The 27,944-nt window shown below is 41.9% G+C and overlaps 2 protein-coding genes across 2 annotated transcripts in view; one reads left to right on the forward strand and one right to left on the reverse strand.

The window, feature by feature from the left end:
* The window catches only part of LOC121849966 (acetyl-CoA acetyltransferase, cytosolic-like), a 236,732-nt gene that overhangs the window by 136,540 nt on the left and 72,248 nt on the right, over nt 1-27,944 (forward strand). The gene's annotated exons all lie outside the window — the stretch shown is intronic.
* Nucleotides 4,438-27,944, reverse strand: part of LOC121849546 (endonuclease/exonuclease/phosphatase family domain-containing protein 1-like) — a 42,695-nt gene continuing 19,188 nt past the window's right edge. The window contains 6 exon segments of the mRNA XM_042337183.1: nt 4,438-5,618; nt 7,693-7,887; nt 8,562-8,697; nt 9,663-9,797; nt 11,343-11,453; nt 23,653-23,704. Of these exon segments, the coding sequence (XP_042193117.1) occupies nt 5,419-5,618; nt 7,693-7,887; nt 8,562-8,697; nt 9,663-9,797; nt 11,343-11,453; nt 23,653-23,704 (829 nt within the window). The 3' untranslated portion in view covers nt 4,438-5,418.

Below are 27,944 nucleotides of genomic sequence, written 5' to 3' on the forward strand. Positions count from 1 at the left end.
TAAATACTGCAACAAAAGACAAACGGGGTAATTCTTCTGTAAAGAACAATGAAAATCAGATGTTGATGTAGTTTGTTTCAACTTGGCATCAGTCCAATGGTTTGCACTCAAAATTTCTCTGCTCTCGATTGTGGCAATCAACATGTGAATTCTGCTAAAAACAGGACAATTACTGAATTCAGTTAATACATAGTGAAGTAGCTTAAATGTTGTTTCTGTAACCTAAAGTAATTGGATCAGCCATATGACCACATCCCAAGCACTAAGATAGTGGCAATTTTGGGGTGTTCACTGATTATGGCCATTCTTTGTTGGAAATTTGTGGCATTTCATAATGTGCTATGTTTCAACGACAATTTATTTATCATAGCGGGAGAACATCTCAAAGCACTATTCACAGCTAACTGGGAGCCCAAGGTTGGGGTGGCGGGGCTGGGGGGGGATCAAAAATATTCACATTGAATAGAGTGGAATTTGAAACAATATGAAAATGCTTAATTCTTAATGTCATGATATTTTGGATTTATGCATTTTGATGCATTTTTATGATTAAAGCTCAAAATACAAATAAAATATTTATTTCCAGCACAACTGATCCTTGGGCCTCCTGAGAAAGCAACAGAATTGATTCTGTTTGTTAAAGGAACTATAGGACTCTTAAACCTCAAAAAGACAGACATCAAAGGGGTCCGAGAAAGGTTTGCAAGATGCTTAGAGAGAAAACAAACCCAGAACAATCCAATAAGATATGCCAAGGTACAAGGACACATTACATAGATTATACAGCACAGAAACAGAATACTCGGTCCAACCAGTCCAAGCCGGTGTTTAAATCCAAGGCAATTGGCTGCCGCGTTTCACCCACAAAATATACAGCCAGTTCACTTTACAGTATATTCTGTGAAGCGCTTTGAGACGTCTCAAAGTCGTGATATCAAATGCAAGGATTATTATTATTACTTTACTCCCTTCTATTTTCATCTCCAACATTCTGAAGATCAACACTATCTGATTCAACCATCAATGGATGCAGCTACACTATCAGATTCAACCATCACTGCAGGCAGTGAGTTCCACTATCTCACCAGCATTTGGTGAAGTAGTTCCTCCTAAATACTACTCTAGATCCCTATCTATCATTTTGAATCCAAAATCGAGCGATACGTTCCCCCACCTCTGTCCTATCCACCACCACCCCCACATCACCTCTCCCACATGACCCACCCCTCACCCATTCCCCTTCGACCCTATCGCTCCCTCCTCCCTCACTGCCATCATTTGTAAACTTAAACCCACCACCTGCTCCCTCGATCCCATCCCCATCTCTCTCCTCATGCCCCAGCTCCACCTTCCGGCCCCTCTCTTGTCCGATGTCATCAACCTCTCCTTGGCCACCGGTTTAGTTCCCACCCACCTAAAGACAGCTGTTTTCACCCCCACCCTGAAAAAATCTTCCCTGGACCCATCACTCCTCTCCAGCTACCGCTCCATCTCTAACCTCCCATTCTGCTCTAAGGTCCTGGAACGGATCATTGCGTCCCAGCTCCACTCCTTTCTCTCTCGCCATTCCCTCTTTGAACACCTCCAATCCGGCTTCCGCGCTGCCCATAGCACGGAAACAGCCCTGGTCAAAGTGACTAATGACATTCTGAACATGTGTGATCAGGGTTCCCTCTGCTTCCTTGTCCTCCTCGAATTCTCTGCACCTTCGACACTGTAGACCACTCCATCCTCATACACCGCCTCTCCTCTTTACTTAATCTTCGCGGACCTGCCCTTGCCTGGTTCAATTCCTATCTCTCTCACCATCTTCACTTTGTTGCCTCTAAAGGTTCCTCCTCCAGTCCCCGCACTGTCAAGTCTGGCATCCCCTAGGGCTCTTTAATATCTACATGCTCCCCTTGGTGACATCATCTGCAGACATGGTGTCAACTTCCATATGTATGCGGATGATACCCAACTCTATCTTTCTGCCCCCACCCTCAACTCCAGGACCACTGCTGTCCTGACAGACTGTCTGTCGGACATCAAGTCTTGGATGAGGGCAAATTTCCTACAGTTGAATGTGAACAAGACTGAGGCCCTCCTGATTGGCTCACACCAGCGCCTCTGCACCTCAGGTTCTGGTAGCATCAACCTCCATGGTTGCACACTTCAACTCACCGCCAGTCAGGAGCCCGGGTGTCTTGTTCGACCCTCAACTGTCTTTTCTTCCCCACATCCAAGCCATGACCCGCTCTGCCTTCCCTCACCTCCGTAACATCGCCCGACTCTGCCACTACTTCATCCCTCAGGCCACTGAAACTGATATTCCAGAACTCTGCAGCCCGTGTCCTCTCCTGGACCAAACTCGTGACCCCATCTCCCCCACACTTGCCTGACTCCATTGGCTCCCTAACCTTCAGAGGATCCAGTTCAAGATCCTGGCCATCACCTACAAAGCCCTCCATGGTCTCGCCCCACCCTACCTCTGCGACCTTCTAACCCCCTACCAACCCACCCTATCCCTCCGCTCAGCCGGCTCTGGCCTGCTCCACGTCCCCTGACCCACCCACCTCACCATTGGCGGGAGCCTTCAGCCACTCTGCCCCCAACCTCTGGAATTCGATTCCCCAATCACTCCGCCTCGCCCCCTCCTTAACCTCCTTCAAGTCTGCCTCAAGACCCTTCTCTTCGACCATGCCATCAGTCAGCCCCCCTCCCTCTCCCTTCTCCCTCCCTGACCCCAGCTCGGGTCTGAAAAGCTGTACACTGGGCCTTGGGACATCCTCCCGACATGAAAGGCACTATACAAATGTAATCTTGTTGTATCTTATATTTGCATCCCCTGGTTACTGACTTTCCAATCAGTTAAAAATACCAGGAAGATATTTCTTTATGCAGAGGGTTGAAGCTTCAAGCAACGTTACCAATAATAACCTCACATTTAATATCATGCCTATAAATGTCAAAACACTTAATCTTGAAGCACTTTTTAGATAATTGATAATTGGTGTAAAGCACAATGACTGTGGGACCTTGCTGCGTGCAAATCAGCAGTTTCATTTGCCTGCAAATATTGCACTACAGGTCATCACACTTTGCAGTAAAGTCCAGTGAAGTACTTTGAGATATTGACAATGTGATAGGGTGCTATATTAAGTGCAAGGATTATTATTGCAATATGTCTCAGTGCCTAGACATCGGATGGAAAGTTCAGCAGCAATTTCAGTGACCTTTTTGGAAAGTCTCCAATATGTAGATGTCAGATGAAGAATGGCGATTTAGGCAAATATGATGCCCATGAAACTTTACTCAGTCTGTGCCTTCAGCAACATGTTTGTTCACCATCCACTCTTACACTCTCCAAATGGCACCCAGTGAATACACTCATACAATATTATGGCTGAGTAAATTTCAATAGCAGGAATGCAGTGAAGAAGCTATTTTACTGCCGCAAACCCTAACAAATAATTTTTTTTCTCTTGTGAGTGTACCACATAATATATAATGTATAATACAAATCAAAAGCATAAACAAATATCATACTCTTGTCAGGTTACAGTCAGATTTAATAAAGGAAATTAATTTTATTGCTTTATTTATTGATTGGATAAAAAAAATCAATTCATTAACCTGAAATAGAAGCTCCTATTAAAAGTGATTGAAAGATTATCAATGCTGAACATGGAAAATAATCAACAAATAATTTCCTGTACTTTGAAGAAGTACAAATTATCATCATCATGAACAATAAATCTGGTTATAAATGCCACAAACATTTAAAGTGCAACTAACAGTTTGACAGATGTGTTGGTTCCTCTGATTGAAGGTGGAAGATCCTAATTTCGTTATGTGGTGGTTTTCCCAAAGTTCAACATTTATACAGATCTCAGAATAGGAGGTTTAACAATAATAATCCTTGCATTTGATATAGCACCTTATCACATCATTGAGATGTCTCAAAGTGCTTCACAGAATCTACTGTAAAGCAAATTGACTACATGTTTTGTGGGCAAAATGTGACATCCAAATATGCACAGCTGTGTCCCAAGAAGTCGTGGATTGAATGACCAAATCATTTATTTATGCATTTATTTTTAAAGGGATTTATTACCCCTGGAAAAGCAGTTCAGCAATCGACTAACAACCAGGTTGCTACTTAATGCTAGTTCCTCATTCTGCATAACATCTTAAACAATGACGAGGTTGGAGTAACCCAGCCCTGCAAATTCAAGGCATCGACCTATAATAAACAACCAGAACACATTACCACATTGCTGAACTACATGAAATGGTTTGTCCAAGATCAACGCATGTTAGGCAACAATATGTTGCAGTTTGTACAGAAAAAAAAGGAAGCTATTACTGTACTCTGCTTGTCAAATACTGCCACTATCTTCAGTAGCACAAATAGTTTAATAGTCCAACAATCAAAACAGCACATGAAGAGTTTGGTCCCATTTGCTGTCAACATTTATTAGCTCATTTCAATGTGCAATTTAGAGTCACACAGTTCATATTACAGTTATATTTGTAGTAACAGTCATAGAAGGTACCATTTTGGTGCTCAAGTCACAGGCTCGGTAGACAGTCAGCCCTCAAGTGTCTGTGGACTCTCACTGTCTGCCAACAGGCCAGCTTCACCATCAGAGGGGTCTTGTAACTCAGAATCTTCCCTTTACTTCCCACCATGTAAGCAAAATGTAGCACCACATCAGCATCAATAGCACACTGCCTACAGGGAACATGTGCAATCTTCCTGTAGCCATTCTTGTTTTATAATATATATATATTTTGTAGTACCATCAAGTTCAGTACAAATAAAATCCAATATTCAATTTATGATATTGCTATGCCAGACTTGGCAACTACGGTTCTGTGCAAACAAAACAAAATTACAGAGTAAAACGATCTTCCCCATCACGGCTATTCCAGCTTGCTAGTTACACAGGTCCAACCTTTCACTTCAGCAGACCAATACCGTTTGCCAGGAGTTTCTGTGCTCTAGCTAGGTATAGGTTAGTGGTAACAAACAAAAATAGTGCAGTACTTTGTAGAATATTTTTGGGGGCTATAGAATATTTATGCCTTTCTGTTGCATTTTTTTAAAATTACTTTTCGTTTAAACAGGATGCATTAGTTTGCTATCCATCGCCAAGTTACTTAGCATAAAGTGTCTTTTCATCCATTTTTAAAAAAAAATCATTTCCCCTCCCTCTAAATTATTATTAGGTATATTCTTTTATTTATTTTCATATAAAAAAATACTCATTTGCAGCAGAAGGTAAATACTAAATCACAGACGAAGGTTAATTGTTAAAAGGCAGATTAGGTTCTTTCACATTCAGTCACTCACAGGCTTCATTGAGGATATGATGAATAATTCTCGCTCGTAATTAAAGTCTAATAACACGGTGTGGAATAGTGAGTTGTGCGTCATCGTTCATCCTTTGTGCTTCCTTCTGTTTGTTCAACAGTCACTCCATTGCCATTTCCAAATGGCCCTTTTCTGTTCAAGTCTTTTTCCACATAGAACTCTGCCCAGACAGGACAGTGATCAGATGCCACTCCACCCCATGACCAGTTGTCAGGAATCCACGGATTAGTCAGCCCTTCCCTAACAACGGCCCACTGACCTGGAATAGGGCGGAAGGGAAGAGAATAAAACATTGAGAAAGGCAAGCCATGGAAAGTCCAAAGGACCATGAATAGGAAACCATCCGTGTAATAGCGCGTCATGCTTGTGGACGCAGAGTGAAGCTTCAAAACCCTGTTGGAGCGCAACCAGGGGTTTCGTCTCTGCCTCTGTTCCTCTCATCCTCCTATCCCTATTCTCCCTGGCCTCCACCCTTCCTGATCCCAAACCCCTGCTCGGGTCCAAATCCCTGACTGTCCATTGCCTTGGGACGTCCACCTGATGTGAAAGGCGCTATTCAAATGTAATTTGTCGTTGTTGAATCTGGGAAGCAAACTCGGAGATTAAAGGGGGACAGGGAAAAATTAACCCACCAAAAAACAAACCCTTACAACAATCCAGTAATTATACAAAGGAAATGACAGATGGAATTCTCAATCAAGGCAAGTCTGGAAAAACAAGAAACCTGTGCAGCAAATAAAAACAACTGAGCAGAATAAATTAACTGGGAGTGGAGAAATGAGAATCACATGACAGTAGCAGCTAAAACTACCCAAATGCACCAATTAAAAAAAAACAGTTCAAAGTACGTGGAAAATGGTATGAGAGCAGCTTTTACATAAAGTGGTAAACTGTGTTGTGGATACACTACTCTTTGTTTTTTTTCGCACCATCACAATTTACAAGGTTTGCACCACATTTACACCAGGAGTAATCAGTGATGCTAACTTACAATACAAATTTACGTAGCACCAATCCTGTTGGGAGAATCTAATAGAATGGTGGAACAGGCTTGAGCGGCTGAATGGCCTATTCCTGTTACTCTGTAATTGTCCCAAGACACTTAACAGTCCTGGCTTGCACCCGAGCTGGGGATGGAAACCAAGGTGGTTGCACAGCTATCTTTGTTGAAAGTGGACACTGGGAAGGATATCATTATAGCAACAACAACAACATCTTGCACTTATATAGCACCCTCCACGAAGGGTAGCGTCTCAGAGCGCTTAATAGTGGCAGGAGTGGGGGTAGGGTGGGCAGGTGGCCGTAAGCACGGTTGAAGAGGAAGATTTTCAGGCGGGACTTGAAAAAGGGAGGGGGCAAGGTGGAGGGATTGAGTGTTCGAGAGTTTTGGGGCGTAGTAGCTGATAGGGTGACCTCCGATGGTGGGGCGGAGGGTGCAAGGGACGAGCAGGAGGCCGGTGAGTCGAGAGGAGGCACCGGGTGGTGGATTGGGGAGTGAGGAGGTCGGAGAGGTCGGATGTGCCAGGGATTTGAACACGAGAGTGAGGATCGTACTCGTAATGTGGGGTAATGTGTATCCTGTCCCTCTACCTTTCCACACTCAACACAGACTGAGGAACTTACCAGTTTGGAGTTTTGCAAAGCACCCAAAAAATGCTGCTGTGTGCAAAACCCGCAAGTTTATCAAACTGTGCAACTTCAGATAACAAATTGTGAATCCCCAATTGGCAATCTGATACTCACAAACCACAAATCACAATTATCCACAAATCCATTTGTTTGCAAATATCTCAGTTTAGATTTCAATCTGTGGTCAAGTTCCATAATTTTACAAATAACAAAAAAACCTAAATGCTTTGACACTGTGTCTACCTGAAGCGGCACCTAACCAAATTAGTGCTCACGTATTTTTCTCTTCCAGATGCTGATTGTCTCGCTGTAAGCGTTTCTGATTTTGTATTAAGGATACACTATGATGACTGGTTTCATATATTTTTTTAAAAAAAACAGTATTTGTTGGTGATTAATTCACTGAGAAAAGGAGGAAAATAACTGACACCCATTGGAGAGGATACAATTATTCCATTCTCAAGCAGCATAAGCATTGCCAAAGAACAGACAGGCTCACAGCATGTTTGCTGTCGTCTTGTATCCTGTGTGATTTTAATGTCACAAGATGGCACCAATGGAAAGTGCACAGGAACATCTTAATTGAATTCACATGACATCTGTTCCTTGAATCACATGGTTTATTTTAATTGGAAAATAATCCAAATTGCAATCACTTGTCCCACGTACCCAATCTGTGCTGATAAGATCCGTCCAGTACATACCTGAGTACATCTTCTTCAGTGAGCGACTGATCCAGATATTATCTGTAGACTTTGAGCCCTGAGGGTTCTTAGTGCTAATGTTTGTGAAGGTATTTGCTGGAACACAGTGAACAAACTTCTCTTTCCGCAGGAGATCAATGTCGCAGGAGTCTGGTGACAGACTGAAGTCTCCCAAAATAATGATATCCTTCCCACCTGAAATGAAAGTATGAGCAAAGTGATCATTTTATACAGTCCAGAGAACAGCATCATTTACCGAGGCGATGTTATCAGAATGAAACCCAACTCTGTCATGGTTCTGCCACCAATATGGAGAAGTGTGAGCAGAAAGCCCATGCATTCATACTTGGGGCAATTTGGCAGCACCGAGCCACCAGTGAACTAGAAACTCTGATTCCATTGGGAAGTTGAGGAAATGCAGAGCTTTCCTTCTGTGATAAAACTGGTACTTGAGTAGCTCTGGTTTGATGCAAAGCCATTTTCTCATTCGTAACAGCAATGTGATCTGCCTGTCAGCATTTCTGATTTTGCATTAAGGATCCACCGTGAGGACTGGTGGGGACATTACCTTCAATAAAAAGTGGGTTTTCGGCTTGAATGTGATACAGTGTGATACTGAATCATAAAGAACAGAGCGGTCTTAGTTTGGACCTTGATCTGTACTAAGTTTCTGATCTCACATTTAGTGGGAACACCACATTTAGCCTCAGCATTCCAAAGTCTAGCGAAAGGGCTGAGAGTGGGGAGGGGCGGGATACGTAGACCTGCGTTTGTGGAAATTTGGGGTTTGGGTTGCATGCAGTGTGTAGTGGATGGGGGTGGGTAGGGAGGGTATTCTGTTCTCCAAAGATCGAAAGTGTGTTCTTTACCTTTCAGGGTATCTTGCAGCACATCTGTAAACAGGGAGGTTTTCTGGCCCTCGGGATGAGGTTTCACTGTGTTCTCTCCCAGGGCAACAGCAGCTTTCATGTGAATATTGACCAGCATTACTTCAATTGTTCCAATCTGAGTACAGAAACAAGTCAGAGTGAAATCACCTGCGGTGGAATGCTGCAGCTTGTTGAAATAAGTATATGCTTCTCTATCAGGAGGTTAATAATAAGATAATCGTCCTCGCATTTGACATAGCGCTTCCACATCAGAAGGATTGCCCCAACACGTCCTTCATAGGACACACTGCAAAGTGCAGCAAATGTGTAATTGTAAACAAATGCGGCAACCACTTTGGGCCCAGCAATGACCCACAAATAGCCCTGAAGTGAACGTCCATTTTTATTTGGGGGCTTGTTGGCCTTCTTTTTTTGAATAGTGCTTCTGGCAGGCTGACGCAAGGATAGTGATTAAAAAAAATCTTACAGACACAGGTGCAATAATAATAATAATCCTTGCATTTGATATAACGCCTTATCACGCCTTCGAGACGTCTCATAGCGCTTCACAGAATATATTGTAAAGTGAATTGTCTGTATATTTTGTGGGCGAATGAAGGAGACTCACTCAGTCATACTCACTCCTAAGTGCCCGTTCTTCGTGCCTCTTCTAACTTGGTTCTGTGGTTGTACTGTAAGTGTTGCCCTATGTTTTCTGATTAAAACTCACAGCCATTTCCATCCGGACTGTTGTTAAGCACAAGCACAAAACCTTTTGTTTTGCTTTTCCCAGACTGAAGTAACCCAATTAACAGTAGCAGGAGGTGAAAACATCAGTGACCTTACTCCTGACCTTCCTGGTTCTACTGTAGTTATTTAGCTAATGGCAACTGTGATGGTGAGGTGAGGTGGGGGGTGAAAGACAGAGAAACTGTATGACAGTATGATGGTGAAACAAAAAAATCCCAGCACTATTCAATGGAAGGTCTCTCAGGGCCTGATCCATTTGCTCTCCCCTTCACATTTATTCCTTAATAAATGAACATAAACTCCTCCAGGAGGATTAATGTTGAACTGGCAGAAACAAAAGCGAGTGCTTACTTTGAAACGGGCAAGGTAAGGCTTGGAGAGGTGGAGTTTCCCATTCCCATTGGTTTGTGCGTTATCCAGGAGGATGGTGGTTTTCATCTCGAGCCCTGAGCTGCTGTCCCAAAGGTAACCAGCGTACTCCACACCCTGAGAGCGATAAAGACGATAAACTGTCACAGATGTTGAAATGGCGATCAATGCATTTTCTCTCAGGACAAAGGAAAAACAAGCCGTTTGTTCAGCAAACCCTCAATAATCCAGAGATTGGTAAAATAAACAGGCATTAAAGCAAGTCAGGTAACAAACACTGAATGCAACCCATTTTATAATGACATCAGAATAATGAAAAATAATAAAGCGCTTCACAGAACATACTGTAAAGTGAATTGACTGTATTTTTTCTGGGCGAAATGCGGCAGCCAGTTGCACACAGCAGTGTCCCACAAACAGTTGTGGATTGAATGACCAAATTATTATTTTTTTAAGGAATTATTACCCCCGGAAAAGCGATCTGTCAATTGACTACCAAATGGTTCCTACTTACTGCTAGGTAAAGAGGCGTGTGGAGTAAGGAAACTTGCCCAACATATCTCCCTGCCGGGAATCGAACCCAAGGAGTTACAGGACTCCACAGGAAAAAGGGGTAACTTGTCAAACTTCTAATGAAGGGATGAAAAGTATTAACTCATGAAAATAATTTTAGGAAATTCCCCATGGAGTAATCAATTGCAAGAGTGATTCAAGCAACTCAACATCAAAGATGTTTCATTAACTAAAGTACCTTCTTTATGCCATTTTTGCACAAACTGCTGGCACCAAAACTGGATATAGGCAGTAGTTCATTCTTTGTTGGTCATAATAATAATAATACTCCTTGCATTTGGTATAGTGCCTTTCACATCGAGAAGGTATCTCAAAAAGCTTCACAGGATAAACTGTGAAGTGTAGTGACTGTGTTTTTAGGGTGAACTCTGAAGCCAATTTACTCACAGCAAACACTGCACTATAGAAGAAGAGGTAGTTTCTTCTGGAGGTGTTGAACACCATTCTTTGGCAGGGGGACGGGGGTGGGGCAGGATAGGGGCGATTTATCCCGCATCAGAGATGCACAAAGGGATTGAAAGGGTGGAGCTCTCAAAGAGTATGGTGCTGGCCGGGCAGGGGAACGTGGAGCAGGCTGGAGCCTGCTAAGCGGAGGGGACAGACAGCTCAATATGGCGTTAGCAAGTCACAGAGGTAGGAAGGAGCAAGGGAGTGACTATCCTCTGGGGAGTCAGTGGAGCCGGGCGAGGGTGGGGGTGATAGGCTCACGAAGCCTGGTGCAGGAGAGGACACGAGCTGCAGAGTTCTGAATGATCTGAAGGGAAGTGTTGGGAAGGCCGATAAGCAGCTTCACCCGCTTTACGGTGACAAAATGGCAACGTGAATGAGTTGGAGACTTCTTAAGGCAGTACGGACAATGCCAAGCGGAGGAGCTTTAATGTGCGTTTCATGGGACGGCTGGTACAAAACACATAGAGACAGACGAGTGTCGTGTTCAGTCAGGATTTACTGCCCAGCATGACGGCCACAGCAGTGATAAATGACTCCATTGTATGTGAAAACAATACCTTGTAACACTGTAAACATTTTTTTTCTCCAAAAACATTTCAGAGTTTTGCATTTCAGGTGAAATTTTAATTGGTTTCCAACCTTATGAAACTGTCCAGATGGTTTCTCAGACACAGCACATTTCCACCAACCCCTCGGACCTTTCCACCTACGAACATTAGGGAGAGTCGGCTGATTCATTTCCACACAGAACTGCAAAGTAGAAATTCAGACTCAGTCAAAGGGCCTCTGGATTAATTATTGTGAAAAGGTTAAAACGTGACCCTTACAGAAAGGATCGTTTCACATTAAATAGACTTCAAAATACATCCACAAAATATACAGTCAATTCATTTTACAGTGTATTCTGTTAAGCGCTTTGAGACGCCTCGAAGACTTGATAAGGTACTATATCAAATACAAGGATTGTTATTATTATAAAATATTATAATAATAAAATTGATTATAATATATTATAATAATAAAACCTCACATATGTGGTATCAGTTGGGACCATACATTTTGTATGACTTATGAGTCATATGAAATATGCAACGTACGAGTTATGCGAAACTTAGAAATAATAGAAAATTCAACAGGATTTAGGCAGATGTACGAATTAGGCGATTATACGATTTATACAGTTCAGAATTTTGCGAGTTTTACTATACTCCCTTCAAACCAATTTTGAGTTTAAAAAAATCCAAAAGCCTGGAAATTAAATGAAGGGAACATGATGGTCCTACATTAGATAAGATGTGTTACTAAATATGTCACAGATGCCGACAGAGAGCTGCAATTACTTTGCTGTAAAAGGTTACAGCCTCCAGCTATAGGATTCTTATTGATCAAAAGCCAGCGTGCTGCAAGAAGTTCATAAGATTTAAGTGGAAACATTTTTTTTTGTCTGTGTTCAGACTTTTCGTTAAATATAAATTCAACCTAGAGCCGCGGTGAAGTACACATTGGGAGCAGAGGTTGGCTCAAGACACAAAACAGCACTGGTTTTATTTCCAATCTGACCTGACTGCAGTTCCAAGTCATGGTCACACCAAGTGAGTTTTCAGGTCTCTTCTGCAACAAGCGGTTACAATACAGTGGCTTCAACAAACACTCTTATCCAGTCAGTTCAATGTTTCTGAGAACGACAGCACTGGGACTTTGGATAGTTGAAGGATGAAACAACTTTCTTTGTCCTCTGGTTTCTGATGATCTGAACGACGTGGATTTCAACAAATGACGTGTTGAAACCCGCATCTCCCTGGCGTGCCTACAATCAGTGTTTTTGTGGGTGGGGGGAGGGTGGTGGGGGGAGGGCAGCGATGAAATTTGAAAAACTGTCTATTAAAATATATTCTAAGCACAGTTTTGAGGAATATCAGGGTGGGTGGGGGAGGCACAGTAGGCTTGCGCACTGGTGCTTTCAGATCTGGAAGTCAAGACCAGAGTAGGGCGGACTGAATTCCCTCCTCTCTGATAGGCGACAGTGAAATATGTCCAAAGCAGCTTGACGTCAGCGTTTAGCGTATGATAGTGATGCACCTTCCTTTTTGATTATGCTTACGGTCACCTCCCCGCTCCCTCTCCCCCTGGCTCGGGGGTCAGACTCCGCCACTGTCAAGCACTCTGGAACACTGTCCCGTGTGAAGGACATTGTTGCTGTTGTTGTAAGGGGTAAACATCCAACGTGAACAAAAGAAGCGCAGTAACGTCAAAGACAGGTGATGGCCTGCCTCTGTTCCCAATCCCATCAGCTCTACTCATCCATTTCCCCTGACCCCACTTTCCCAAAAGGTGGCAATATGGCCTGGCAGCATTTGATGTAGACACTTGTTGCTAAAAATGAAATTGTGGAACCATTCCCCAGAATTAACAACCCACATCGTCACAACCAGGAAAAAATTAAAAGAGTGTGTGTGTGTTTTTTTTTNACAGAAAAACACCATATTGACAAATTAACTTGTAATCCCTTGTTATCCTGAAGCATAAAAATCCTCAAGTGAACAAATGCGTTGTGGGTACCTGGCAAAGGGGCCTGGAGACAGTGATCCTTGACTGTAAGTCAAAATTACTTCTGTCGATTATAAGGATTTGTCAAACCTGGGCCTCCTAAATGCTAAATTGTATATACAGTACCTCAGTGTGCTGAAGGCAGCACCTGTAATGAATCTAAATGGGTGTAAGCACTGCACATATAGTTCATGCCTGGTTTACTCTTTAACCACATCAGTACATTTACGTGCACATGAACATATTTACCATCCTCAGTACGATTACTTCTATGCTGGCAATACATAACCATCTGCAGTTTTTTTTTAGAATGATTAGGTCGAGTCAGCACATCGATGAAAATCCTCTACACTGCACTGGACAACATCACACTCGCCTGCATCGTTCAACAAAAGCCACCCCATCATGAACTTCTCTCTCACTCTGACCCCTGTTAAGAGACTTCACCAAATCAAAGTTAAACAAGCAAAAAACTCTGCAATATTCTTCCATCTCCACATTAGAAAACCTCCTGGCCTGCGCTTCTCCCCCTTCCCCCAGTCCTAACATCACAGAAACAATTGCGTAGAGACCCAAACACAGGTCCAACCGAGTTTGCGTCTAAGATATGGCAACATAAGGTTCAGTAGCTATGCACCACGTGCAGTGAATGTCTCAAACGTGCTGCACATACTAAGTCTGTCATGTGCACATAAATCCTTTCTCTCTGGCTGTCAGGTGAAGGGCGAGTTACAAACCCTGTAAACATTTTATTGCTGCAGCAGCAGCAGCTAATGAAGATCAGTAAACCCTGAAAGTTAACTTATCCCCTGGCTTGTAAACACGTTGATTAGACACATTAGAACCTCCGTGGGAAAAGCCTGCAGTGTATTTACACGTTTTAGAGCTGATCTGAGACACGGCAGCACGCTCCAAACAGGAGCGCACCCAAAACACAGTCGTGTGCAATAACGCCTGCATGCTCAGCACTCGCGCGCGTGAAGATATCTCCTTTTTAGGTGCGCTACCTCCTCGCAAATTAAAATCTGGCAACTAGAGAAAGAAGGTCAAACCAAAACGTTTTCAGATTGTGGTCACCATTTAGCCTGTGGCTAAGACTTGTGAACTCGGTCCTGAAACAGCAAGCAAAAGGTTAACTGGCTGCCCCCAGCTACGGAGGTCTTGCTGAAAATAGCATATGGTTACTGATACACACGTTATACACTCGGGTCAACTGCTCGAACGTTCCTCACTCACTTCATCCCACCACCTGTGACTGACTCTTCAGACTCTGAGCCCCTGCTCTCTCCTGAAATCCCATTAACTTCTTTCTCTCACCGTCTTCAAAACTTTCTTTCACTATGCCTTTAGTTAACATTCAACTAGTTAACTGTAGCTCAGTGGTTAGAGCACTTGCCTCGCAAGCGAGAGACCTGGGTTTGAGTCCCGGCAAGGCGAAATGTTGGGCAGGTTTCCATACGCCACACGCCTCTGTTTACGCAATTGGCTGCCGCATTTCGCCCACAAAGTATACAGTCAATTCACTTTACAGTATATTCTGTAAAGCGCTTTTTAGAGATGTCTCGATGACCTGATAAGGCGCTATATCAAATGCAAGGATTACTATTATTAATATTCTTCATTTCTGCACCTCCCTGTTGAGTCCCTCTTCCCTCTATTGTTTCAATGAAGTACTTTTGAGACGTTTTAGCCTGCATAGAAAGCACTATATAAACCCATGTTGGCACTTTAATACTAGAATGGTGAATCTTCATGTAAGCACGGACGCCAAAGCTCATGCAGTATTAATCAATTTTTACTTTGAAGATCAAAAAGACACAGTGTTATCTGCTATGAACAGCTGATAGTTTTCACTAAACAGCATGAACTGGGAACTGGATGTCAGAGTTTTCAGAATCATGATAAGGATGATAAAATTCCACTGAAACAATTTACTCCTTTGTTTCGAACTTTTCCAACTCTGACAAACATAACAAGTGGATACAGAAAAGGCCATTCACAATCTCACATCACTCCCTCCACAGTCCACAAAAAAATTATCCGGCCTCTTCTACAATAGAGCCACTTCGTTGAGACGTCTCAAAGCGCTTCACAGAATATACTGTAAAATGGATTGACTGTATTTTTGGGGCGAAACTCGGCAGCCAATTGCACACAGCACTGTCCCGCAAACAGTCGTGGATTCAATGACCGGATTTGCTTTTGAGGGATTATTACAAAATACAAAATTATATTTGTATAGTGCCTTTCACGTCGGGAGGACGTCCCAGAAAGTGAACTGCCAATCAATTATCAAATGGGTTCCTACTTACTGCTTGGTAAACAAAGGCGCGTGCAGTGAGGAAACTTGTGTATGTGTGTGTGAGTGGCGGGGGGGGCAAAATGGCTGACAGTCCTCCCACCAATAATGGAGCGGGTAGGGAGGCGACAACAAAGAAGCCGACTGAGCGTAGCAGAAGTGTAGGATTGGGGCATTGCAGTAGTGAAGGGGAAGAACAAGAAGGGGAAGATTCATGATAGTCATGAGCATTTCTGCTCATAGCTTAAATGGATGCAATTCAATTCCCCAGTGCCTCGGTGCAATGATAGATTTCTCTTCCTCATGAAAATAATTGAGAAAAAAACACGAACGATATCTTAGATGGACAGAGCACGATTGCCAGCATCAACATTTCATAACAATAATTCCAACCAGATGGATGGATTAAGACTAAACCACTGCTATCAACAAGTTCAGCGAATCATTGCTTCACTGCTTCTGCTGCTTTTCACTTAAGGACATTCCATCGGGATCAGCCTACGGCACAGATGGAAAACATCGGTAATAAGATACCGTAGCATCATTTTAGTTCTATTGCAACTAACATCATGAAAGGAGCCACTAATACTTAGCAACATTTAGTTACAGCATCAGGCCATTACGCCCAGAGAGTCTGTCCTTCTGGGAGTCAACAGATCATTCAAATCCTTCTCTTTGAGACTTCTCAACAATGTGACAACGCACTATGTCAAATGTAATGATTATCATTTTAACATTAGTCAACGAAAACTAACATTCCAAAGCACTGTACTCCAAACTGCTGTGATTTAAAATTTATGAAGCGGAATTATAAAATCCATTTTTTTTTAAAAAAAAGGTAAAATTGTTTTACTCCTGCACAAATTACAAACTTTCTGGGTGTTCAGCTAACGAGACGCCCCTGGCAACCATCCTATCCTTTTTCGGCAGGATAGAGTCATTCGATTCCACCCTCGACACTTCACCTTTTGGGCTGACCGCTTAATCTTCCCATTCCTGCCAGGCTCAGCAGTGCTGACTGAACCGCAGCATGATCTTTGGTCGTGAGAACCTAACTGCTGAGAGAGCATTTGGATGTAACGTAAAGGTCAACAAATTAAGCAGTGCCAGCCAGCATTTTGGCCTACGTTCAGTTGTTACACAGGGAAAGCAGCCTGCTTCATGTCCCCCTCTTACCCACACCCCACCATCGCAAGGCAGACTTTCAGCCATTCTCTATCCCGCAGTCCCTCAGATTCGATCGCTCCTTCCCCTCTTTGCGGGTCTGTCTCAAAACCTCTTTGACCGTGTTTTTTCTTAACTTTCTGTTCCCCACTGCCTCGCCTCCCACCCCCAGCTCGGGTATCCATCCACTTAAGCACTTTGAGACGACCTCCCAAAGTGAATAGCGCGAAACAAAGCTAAACTGTATTTCACCCAGAAAATATACAGTTAATTCACTTTACAGTATATTTTGTGAAGTGCTTTGAGACATCTAGAAGACATGATAAAGTGCTATATTAAATGCAAGGATTATTACTATTGCATTATCTACTCAACAGTAAAGGTGATGCACAATGATCCGCAGCTATAACATACATCTTTTTCCTCAAAAGACCACTCATATAGCAGTAAACCTGGTTACATGCTCCCTCTTCTGTTACTACAACAAGAGTTTGTATTTATTGAACAGCTGTTCCTGTTGCTGCCCACAGGAACAAACCACTCCAACTTATTTTGGGAGAGTGCAGTAAGGCCTTGATTTAAATCTAGTGTATTTAAGTTGCACCATTCAAACATTTCAAGATCTAAAGAAAAAATAAATACTGCAAGTGTAATACATTTTACTGGGGGTGGTGGGAGTGGGGAGTGGGAGAAGAGAGAAAGATCGAGGATGAATATTCATCTCAGTGGTAACACATGGGCCAGATTCACTGAACCAAGCAAAACATGGTTAATGGACCAATTGTTTTAATTATACGACACACCCGCAGCTTCGGACCAGCTGGGGTCTTAAATGTCTTCATTAAAAAAGTTTACAGCTTTTGGTGTGCAATTACGTTATGATTTGAAATCAGGTTGGAACCACAGCCCTGCTGTTTCACCACAACCTTGACACCTGGGTCTCATCGCTTCCCAGACAAAAACAGAGTGGAGGAGAAGGCGGCCATTACAGCTTCTCTTCCCGAACCTCCACGGGAATGGGGTTTGTGATATGCTGTGAATCAAAATGGATAAAAATAATACTTTTTTTTAAAGAAAAGGATAAAAATAAAAAAAAGCCTGTTTTGCTGTTTCTTGTAACTAACATTGTGCAAAGTGTTGCCTGGTGACTTTCAATATTATTTGGTTCCAACAGAAATGGAATACAGCAAGAGCTTGTCAGTGTAAATATCCAAAAATAAAGCAATAATCAAAACTATAATCGAAACTAACGACCCAAAACATCCCTCCATAGTTTTTGCCATTTCGTTCATTTCAAAACAGCAGTAAAAGTGTATATGAACCATGTAAATGTTACAATCATTGCTTTTAAAAGAGCATTTTTTTTACAAAACAGCTAATGTTAGCAGTAGAATTGATAATCGTGTTTTATGCTGCATGTTGTTTTTCTCAATCAGTTCCAGTCGGCTTTCAGTGGAGATGTCAGAGCTATAGGAAATTATGAGAGATTAATGTGCCACTGAAAGAGTATGTGTTGCAACTTCAGAGACATGGGTACCAGGTTTCAAATGAAAATCTGCAGTGGATTAGATGATGTGACACCGTGAATGGATTTTTCAATGCTTCAACCCTTTTCACATAATCTGAACAGGATAAATATAGAAAAGCTATAACCACTTCCTCCAGCGGGCCACTAAATCCTCAACACTTAAATCTCAATTCAATATGTCCGATGTGAAAGCTCACCTCTTGTTCAGCATCGTAACTGAGCTGACAAAGAGCACTGGTCAAAGTAATGAGTCTATAGGCACAGAAGAAAAAAATGAATGAAAAATTAAACGTATAAATGTATTTAGATGATATGAATATAAGAAAGAGACTGATGCAAAAAGAGATATCTAAAGAGAAACAACAACGAATTACATTTGTATAGCGCCTTTCACGTCAGGATGACGTCCCAATCATAGAATTATACAGCACAGAAGGAGGCCATTCAGCTCACCGTGTCTGTCCCAGCTCTTTGAAAAGAGCTATCCAAATCAATCCTACTCCCTCGCGCTCTCCCATAGTCCTGCAAACTTGTCCTCCCCAAATAATTATCTACTTCTCTCTTAAAAGTTGTTATCGAATCCGCTTCCACCGCCCTTTCAGGCAATGCATTCCAGATCCGAACAGTAACGTCCCACAAGCAGCCGTGAATCGCTACGTGAAAAAAAATTCTCCTCACCTCCCCTCTGTTTCTTTTAACAACTATTTTAAATCAGTGCCCTCAGGTTACTGACCCACCCGCCAGTGGAAATAGTTTCTCCTTGTTCACCCTATCGAATCCCCTCATAATTTTGAAAACTTCTATTAAGTCTCCTCTTAACCTTCTCTGCTCCAAGGAGAATAATCCTAGCTTCTCTAACCTCCCTTCATAACTGAAGTCCCTCATTCCTGGTACCATCCTGGTAAATCTCCTTTGCACTCTCCCCAATGCCTTGACATCCTTCCTAAAGTGTGGTGCCCAGAACTGAACACAGTACTCCAGCTGAGGCTGAACCATTGTTTTATAAAGGTTCATCAAGGCTCTGGACAGTCAGGGATCCGTACCAGAGTTGATGGGGAGGGATAAGAAGGTGACCAAAGGCACGGTCAAAAAGGAAGGTCTTGAAGGAGGCAAGGGAGGGAGCGAGGCGGAGGGACTGTGGAATGGAGTTCCAGAGGGTGGGAGCAGAGAGGCTGAAGGGAATGACACTCACACACAACTGGGGTAACGTCTCAACATCCTTCACAGAGATGGTGGCGAGCTTTGAATGGGGGACAGACTTTTGAAGGCAAGCAATATTCTTCTGATTTTCTAGGCTATACCTTAAAAAGGCTATACCTTGTTGTCTAGTATCAGAATATCATGATTTGATCGGCACTCATTGCTGCTTGTATACTGTAAACAAAGGTGCGCCCATATGCGTCCAGTGTGGTCATATTGCCATTACCCCCAGATGATTGAGCCTGGAAGATCTAAGCTTGAGGAGAAACATTGTAATAACCGCATATTTGCATAACTGACCATGGATCTAGTTTACAGTTATCTTTTGAGACTTGGGCACTCAACACCTGGCAACAGCGACAGACTCTTTGCTCCAGGAATTTTTTTTCCAGACCCTTTTTAGAAGATATTTTAAATTCCACTTATGGACGGTGGCTTGAAGGGGTATGAAGTTAGAGAAGAGCAATGCGATTTAAAGCACAGCTTGCTCTGAGATGCAGAAGCAATGGCTTCCTTCTGCACTGTAAATTTCTAGAATAGGGACGCAAAGACATAAGAGATTTAGGAGAAGTAGTTCATAAAAGAATGAGTAAACTATAAAAATAATACTTGTATTTGATACACCCTTATCGTGTCTTCAAGATGTCTCAAAGCGCTTCACAAAATACACTGTAAAGTGAATTGACCATATTTTGTGGGCAAAACGCGGCTGCCAATTGTGCACAGCAGTGTCCCACAAATAGTCGTGGATTGAGTGACTAAGTTATTATAGATTTTTTTTAAGGGATTATTACCCACGGAAAGCGATCTACCAATTGACTAACAACAACATTACATTTGTATAACGCTTTTCACGCAGGGAGGACGTTCCAAGGCACTGACTGGACAGTATGCAGCATTTCAGACAACCGGGATAGTGGGAAGAAGAGATTCAATTGAGGAATTTAAGATTATAATGGGTGGGGAAAATTTGGATTCAGATCAGATGAATCATCAGACCTCCTCAAAATAAAAGATACAAAAGTGAATAAGAAATGCAAAAGATTGTTTTCTATAAAGTAACAGGACACAAGATATGTGGAATAATGTACCAGTATAGGGGTAGCTGACTAAGGAACAACAAAGGGTTTAAAAAAGGAAGTAGACAGGTTCCTGAGAACTGAAAGGTTTGAGGGATATTAGAATTAGGTATGTGAAACAAATTATCTCCACCAGGGCTGGAAAGAGTCTGAAAAAGGAACTAGACATGTTCCCGTCATTGAGAAGGATACAGAGCTTTGAATTTAGAGATAAATACATCAAAGGGAATAACAAGCTGGGTGTATGGTTAGCTTCTACCTGAAACTGTTACTAAATGTAAATATGAAGAACCAACCTTCTAAGTGCACTGGGGATGTAAGCTTGTTGCTCCACTTCTGCCTGACATTGCATAATGAGACATCTTCCAATTTACTGCAACTATTCACCCACAAAATATTTACTTCAATTTACTTTACAGTATATTCTGTGTTTTGAGAAGTGTCAATGACATAAAGTGCTCTATCAAATGCAAGGATTATTATTATTCAGTTTGGTATGGACATGTTTTAGATTGGTGATGGGTCTCCATGGGCCAGACACCCAGCTGAATAAAAAAATCCACATATTGGTTAAACAATAAGTCAATTACTTTGCAAGACTGGGATGAGAGCAGTATTAAAATGCTAACCAAGTCTCGCTTAGATGAAGAATATAAGTTCAAATAAATATTTAACATGTGCAAATGATTTGCAAACTTTGGATTCCATTTGGAAAAGCCATCAATCAACAGCAATTTAAAAATGCATATGACAGTTCATTTCTTTGAGCTCTTAAGTACATCAATAGTCAATGGCATAGAAATGTAACTTTGCATTTCACTGGAACATTAGTTAATTAACAACTGTCCCCGAAGGATTGGGTAATTTTGAAATCCTGAATGTGTAATAACTAAAGCAAGTTCAATAAATGGCAATTTAGTGTAGTTATACAAACTTACTTCCTCCCCTCCCCCACATGTGTATTTTTATCCTGTTTGCTTCTTTTCTATCTCTGTCTCTCTCCCTAAGTTGGTGTCTCAGGAGATTTTACTCACAGAGCTCTAACTTGGGTCACAGAAAATGCAGTCTTGCAATACATTACTATGCATATCTGTCTGTGTGTGTATGCGTTGCTCCATCCTCACAAAGAAACACTGGCACCATCAACAGAACCTGAAACTGTGTGCTTTCTGATGAGGCTTCTTAGTGAGTGTCCCAGCTTACAGTATAATGTACAACATCAATGAGGCGTCAATCCATGACTGTTTATGGGGCGCTGCTGTGCGCAATGGTCTGCTGCGTTTCATCCACAAATTAGTCAATTCATTTTACAGTATATTCTGTGAAACACTTTGAGACGGCTCAATGAAGTGATAATGCACGGATTATTATTATTACTATTAAGGCAGGTTTTGAAGGCATGGAGGGAGGGGTGAAGATGGGAACCTACAAGACAGAAGTTATAATAAAAAAATTAAAATCCTTGCATTTGGTATAGCGGCATCAGGATGCCCCAAAGCACTTCTTGGGATATACTGTAAAGTACAACAACTTGTGGGTGAATATAGGAAGTGAAATTTTTAGCAGCCTTAAAATGCATCAAACTTCCACTTTCAGGTGGGAAAACAGAACGCTATGGGTTCTTGGAGACTGCATGCTTTTAATCAGTCTCTTCACGTATTTCGTAGTTAAGAAACAGGAATTAGAATATTTACACACTAACTCGAATGATGTGCTGAGACCTTCTTCCAGATATTTGCTATTTGAGCTCAGAGTTTTGCAGCAAATCCAGTATGTACAAAACAACAACTTTATATATGCATTTACACGGCAGCCTTCAAGTATATATTCTTGCAGTGCGTTACAATGACAGGGTTGGACGGTGAGCGAGGGAAGGGGAAAGGGAGAGGTGACCACAAGCACGGTCGAGGAAACATATTTTACAGTGGAACTTTAAGAGAGATAAAGACGGAGGACATGAGGCAGGGGAGAGGGGTATATCTAGCAAGGGAGTCCTGGAGGTTAGGGGGCATAGAATCTAAAACCATGGCCATTCAGCAAGTCTGAGGTAGCCTAACGGAGGGGGAGGGTAGTGGAGTGGGGAATGAGGAGATCAGAGAAACAGGGAAATAAAACTTTAGACAGCATTTCCTAGTAATCAATAAACCAACTGAGCTCTCATAACTACTGAAAGTTATCACAATCAGTTCCAGGCAGTTCCAGGCACTGGCAAGCTACGACTGGCACGAACACGGAAGGAACCGTAGCATGAAAACTGCTGTACAACTATAGATGTTACATTTCGGCAACAGGACACTTGTCTGGTTGAAAGAACTGGAGTGTCCCCGTCGCCTACTATGGCAAAAGGTAACTGAGACAGCAGGTTCCAGGCACAGTTTCTACTTTGCTTGTGGTTCAGGGTTGACCTTGGAACCAACTCTATTTCTGCTGGACCACGGCTCCGTGGAGTTATGTGTCCTCACAACAATGACAACCATCACGTCGTCACCAAACCCAGCTGCCAACCTGGAGGTCCTGCACATTGGTTAGTCCTCTCCCCAAAACCACTGGCGAAGCTCAAAAAACAACTGGAGAGGTCCCGGGCAATCAGGAAATCTCACGTGTCTTAAGATAAACTTAGGGAGAAGGAAGAAAGGCCCACCACATTCTACACGTTACAACCTTCCCAACCCTTCCTAGCACTTGAAATAATTAGCAGCTTGCGGTCAGTAAGTCTCAGACAGGTACAGCTGAAAACAAGAGTGAAACCTCAATGGTTTTTACAGGATTGTCCAACTGGCAGCCCGCAGGCTGATTTCATTTGCCCCCACCCCACTCCCTTCATTTCATCTGACCCCCCATTCCCTCCAGTTCATCTGGCCCCCCCATTCCCTACATAAACCGTACACGTTATGTTAATAGAAGGGAGACACAAAAATATTACTTATGTGGCCCGAAGATGTTTCTCAAACAGAGCATCCGGCCTTCAGCAAATAGAAGGTTGGACCAAACTTTTAAGACACCAAATAAACCACACCATGGATGTTTGTGTTGTCATTCACTGGCAATCAATAAATGTACCTGTACTTTGCACAGATTTGATAATACATTCTTTATACATTTATCAGTAATAGATTTTTTCAAAAGCTCTACCTTTTCCAAAGCTTCTCGGTCAGTAATATCTTGCACTGCCAATAGTTTGATGCTGGAAAAGAAACAGAAGGTACATCAGTGAACGCCCACCATTTCTGCAACCACATACACACATACACACGTGCACACACTTTGCAGCAAGCTGAACAAAGAGCAGTCAGACACTACAAATTAAACCTGGAAAGGAGGACCATTGGGAAAATTTAAAATGATTTTTTTTAAACAAACAGATACTGGAATGATACTCACAGTGGTACAAATGTCAAGGCTATATTGGGTAACGTAGGGTAACAAAGTGCTGGTGGCTCAAACAATTGTTTATCTATTACATTTCTGACCAAATTCTTTCTTTCTGTTTTCACTTGACTCCAACAAAGGCTTATAAGGACTATTTCACGCTTCATGACTTCATGGTAAATTTAGATGCCACGTGTGTCATGAAGAATACAGGATATATTCCACTTTCTTACGCTGCTCTATAAGTACAGGTGACTTGGCTAATTGCTCCCCATCCCTCAGCGGATTGAGTTCAAGATATGTGTTCTCACCTTAAATCCTTCCACGGTCGCTCCGTGCCTACCTCTATAACCTCCTCAAACCAGCTTGCTTGATGTCCCCACTCTACCCGCCCCACCAAGAAGTCCTTTTAGCTCATTTGATAACTTCCCAGAATACACGCCCTACTGTTTCCCAATTGCAGGATTAAGCAGCTCTTTAAAATGGGTCCAGTTTCCTGGCATTCCTGCTAATCTTCTTTCAATTCAATCATCTCTGTATAAAGAAATATTGGACACTTTGGCAACAACAACAACAACAAAATTACATTTATATAGCGCCTTTCACGTCGGGAGGACGTCCCAAGGCGTTGGCCTACAGTGATGCTCATTGATTGGCATACTGTGTAAAGAGTGAAAACACTGCAAAAGCACCATCAAATCATCTGCCTAACTTACACGTTTATTCATGGGTTTATAGGGAAGTGATTTCTACAACTAGTGCAAACCGTGGAATAAAACAGAAATGGCCTGGCATTGACTTCAAGCTTTTCTGTCAGTATCTGAAAGAGGTTATTTCACTCCGAATTCTTCATCAGAACTTAATGTTTCTGATGAAAGGAACGGCATGAAACATTAACCTGTTTTCACTCTTCAGTGCTGGCTGACCTGCTGTGGATTTTGAGTATTCTAAGCTTTGGTGCAAAGTACGGATCAATCAAATAAAAAAAACTGAAACCACAATCATAACAGGAAATGATTTCATAACTTGAAAATTAAAGATATTAAGAGAGGCTCTAATTTTCTCCTTCTGCGACAAAACAATCCACCGATGCGGGCCACCAACCTCATTAGCTACAGTTACTATGAGCCCAGAGAGTTAACAAGACCAATGAACCATGGGGAGCCTCAACACCGTGCATATCCCAGCAAAAGATTGTGATCTGGAGCAGAAAAGCAAGCTGCTCCTTATTTTCCCCGTCCTCAGCCCAGAGGCAGGAGAAATTTAACCTGCATCACCCCAACTTAGCAACGACCGGGCACACACCAAAGATCAGCACTTTCAGATGGTTTAATTTTACTCCGTGTTCCTCTTTGCTCAAGTGCTGGAGCACTAATAATGGATCCCAGAAGATAATCACATTTATTTAGCTTTGCAGAGCCAGCTGGCAGGGCTGACATTCATTACTGGCTCCTTTTGCACACAGTTGACTCAAGCAATTTTGAGCCAGTCTTAAATATTTATTTAATTCAATTTGGTGAATGCATAAACTAATGCAAACTCCGCTCTGGCAATTGAACCTGTGCTGTTTGTTTTTGCAGAAGATACGTCAGTGTATCAAGTGGAGGTACGATTTATTTCAATTTAACATCTTGGAACTAGATGTTGGTTCTGGCGACCACAGCAAAACAAATAGGGGAAAATGTTTACAGTTACTGCATTTTCCACAAACTGCTGCTAAGTAATTTTCTTTAATATTAATAATCCTTGCATTAAAGCAATGTTTTAATAGCTAAAGGACATATGTAGTACATCAGATTATGTCCGGTGCCTTCATCGAAAGGAGCTTTGTATCTGAAGCCTCTTTTTTGAAGTCCCTTATGGCTTTGACAAAGGAGCACCATTGTAACCTTAAGTGTCTACTACCTTGAGAATTCCTCCTGAAGTGAAAGGCACTACGTAAATGCAATTTGTTGTTGTTTCACTCTGGTTTCTGTAGCCTGTAACATTATGTTTTCCCCACTACCTTGACACAAAGCTGCTTCTCCTTCATACAACTCATTCTCAAAATGCTTTATGGTCACCTTAGGCTCTGTAATTGCACCTCATTTTCCAGAGACTTCTATCCCATTAATAATGAAATAACGTTGTTACTTTGCTCCTGAAGTAGCTAAACCTTTTGCAGAAAGTCTCACTGCACAGTTATATTTCACAAGGTTGTCACAGAGATGTCATCCTTCCTAGAGCGCACTGGCATTAAGCAGACATACACTTTGTTACAGCTTTCAGCGGTCTCTCAGTGCAATCAGCATAGTTAACTTGGCAGAGGATTATGTTTATAAAGTATGGAAAAAAATATGCTCAATTGACTTGTTGGGATTTTCTTGTTCTAACAAACCATGTACAATCGGCGGCAACAAGGACATATTCCAATTCATTCTTCAAGACGTTTAGGCAAACAGTGATCACATATCCTAACATTGCAAGTCTAAAATGTATTACAGTGGGCAGGAATGAGGTTAGAAATCCCACTGACAAGCACAAATTGTGCTCCGCAAGTAGATTGAATCTGAATGAAGTGCACCATACTTCCATTTACTGGAAGGAGGCCCTGTTTATAATAATAATAATCCTTGTATTTGATATAGTGCCTTATCCCGTCTTCTAGACATCTCAAAGCGTTTCACAGAATATACTGTGAAGTGAATTGACTATGTTTTGTGGGTAAAATGCGGCAGCCAATTGCGAACAGCAGTGTCCCACAAGCAGTTGTGGATTTAGTGACCAAATTATTATTATTATTATTTTTGAAGGGATTATAATCCCTGGAAAAGCAATCCGCCAAACACTTAACAAACCAGTTCCTACTTACTGCTAGGTAAACAGAGCCGTGTGAAGCAAGGAAACTTACCCAACGTTTCACTCACCCCAGGAATCAAACCCAGGTCCTCTTGCTTGCAAGGTGACTGCTCTAACCACTAAGCTACAGTACTGTTTGAATGTAATTTGTTATTGTTGTTGCACTCCGTAACATTATATTTTTTCCATCGCCTTGAGACAAAGCTGTTTCTCCTTCATAAAACCCATTCTGAAAATGCATTTATGGTCGTTCAAAATCACACATTTTAAACCCCATATTCCCAGAAAAACAGAACTGTGCCAATTTTGTACTTGTTTCATTGAGGATTGAAGAGTGCATCTCATCTCATCAGGGACCTTGTGGGCGCAGAATGCTTTGAACATGATAATGTTTCGAATGGGTTTAAGTTCCCCTCTAACATAGAATACAGGATAACATACACGACCAAGGCAAGTGAGTTTGTACAAAAATATAACTGCACAGCAGGAATAAAATTAACAGAAAAAAACTTAAGTTAACTGAAGAGAATATTATCTGTGGTGCAGATTATAGAAGAACTGAAACAATCTCAATTCATCAGTAACTTTTAACTCAGTTGCAATTTTCCAAGAAAGGCAAGTTGTATTCTTAGGATTATTTTCCTCACCTGGTATCCAAAGGAACAAGAAAAATAAAACTTAGGATCATACAAGTAAGAGTCACTTCCCTCCACTCCCGCTGTTTTGTCAAAATCTAACGTAGCACTCTGGTCAGATTTCAAGTAGACACAGTTTAGTTAGCTCTGAGAAGATTTCAAGTTCAGCAACATACAGAGAAAATTATCGAGCCATCAGTTTCACCATACAAGGAAGAAGAATTTTGCTTTGAGTCTATCAAAAAATACCAGAAAATTTAATTAGTTTCTCTACACATCAGTTCCAAAATGGTAAAGGATAGTGGTGGAGCTGAGCATAGATTCTCTTAGATCCTCTGCTTAGGTTCTCAATTAATTGGGGGTGGGGGTGGGGAGGGTGAAAGAAAAAGGACCTAAAGTCAGTGAATCACCTCCCCGTCAAAGGGTAAATTCAAGCATATTGCAGAACCTTAGAAGTAAGATTACCGAATAAAAAAAGACATGAGGATAAAGTGGACATGGCATGCATATATTATGCAAATAAAACACAGTCTACATCTATGGGTATGGAAAACAAAGTTTTAAAGTTTGCAGGTGACACAA

This window comes from Callorhinchus milii, unplaced genomic scaffold, assembly GCF_018977255.1.
Source record: "Callorhinchus milii isolate IMCB2004 unplaced genomic scaffold, IMCB_Cmil_1.0 Scaffold1, whole genome shotgun sequence".
Classification (NCBI taxonomy): Eukaryota; Metazoa; Chordata; class Chondrichthyes; order Chimaeriformes; family Callorhinchidae; genus Callorhinchus; species Callorhinchus milii.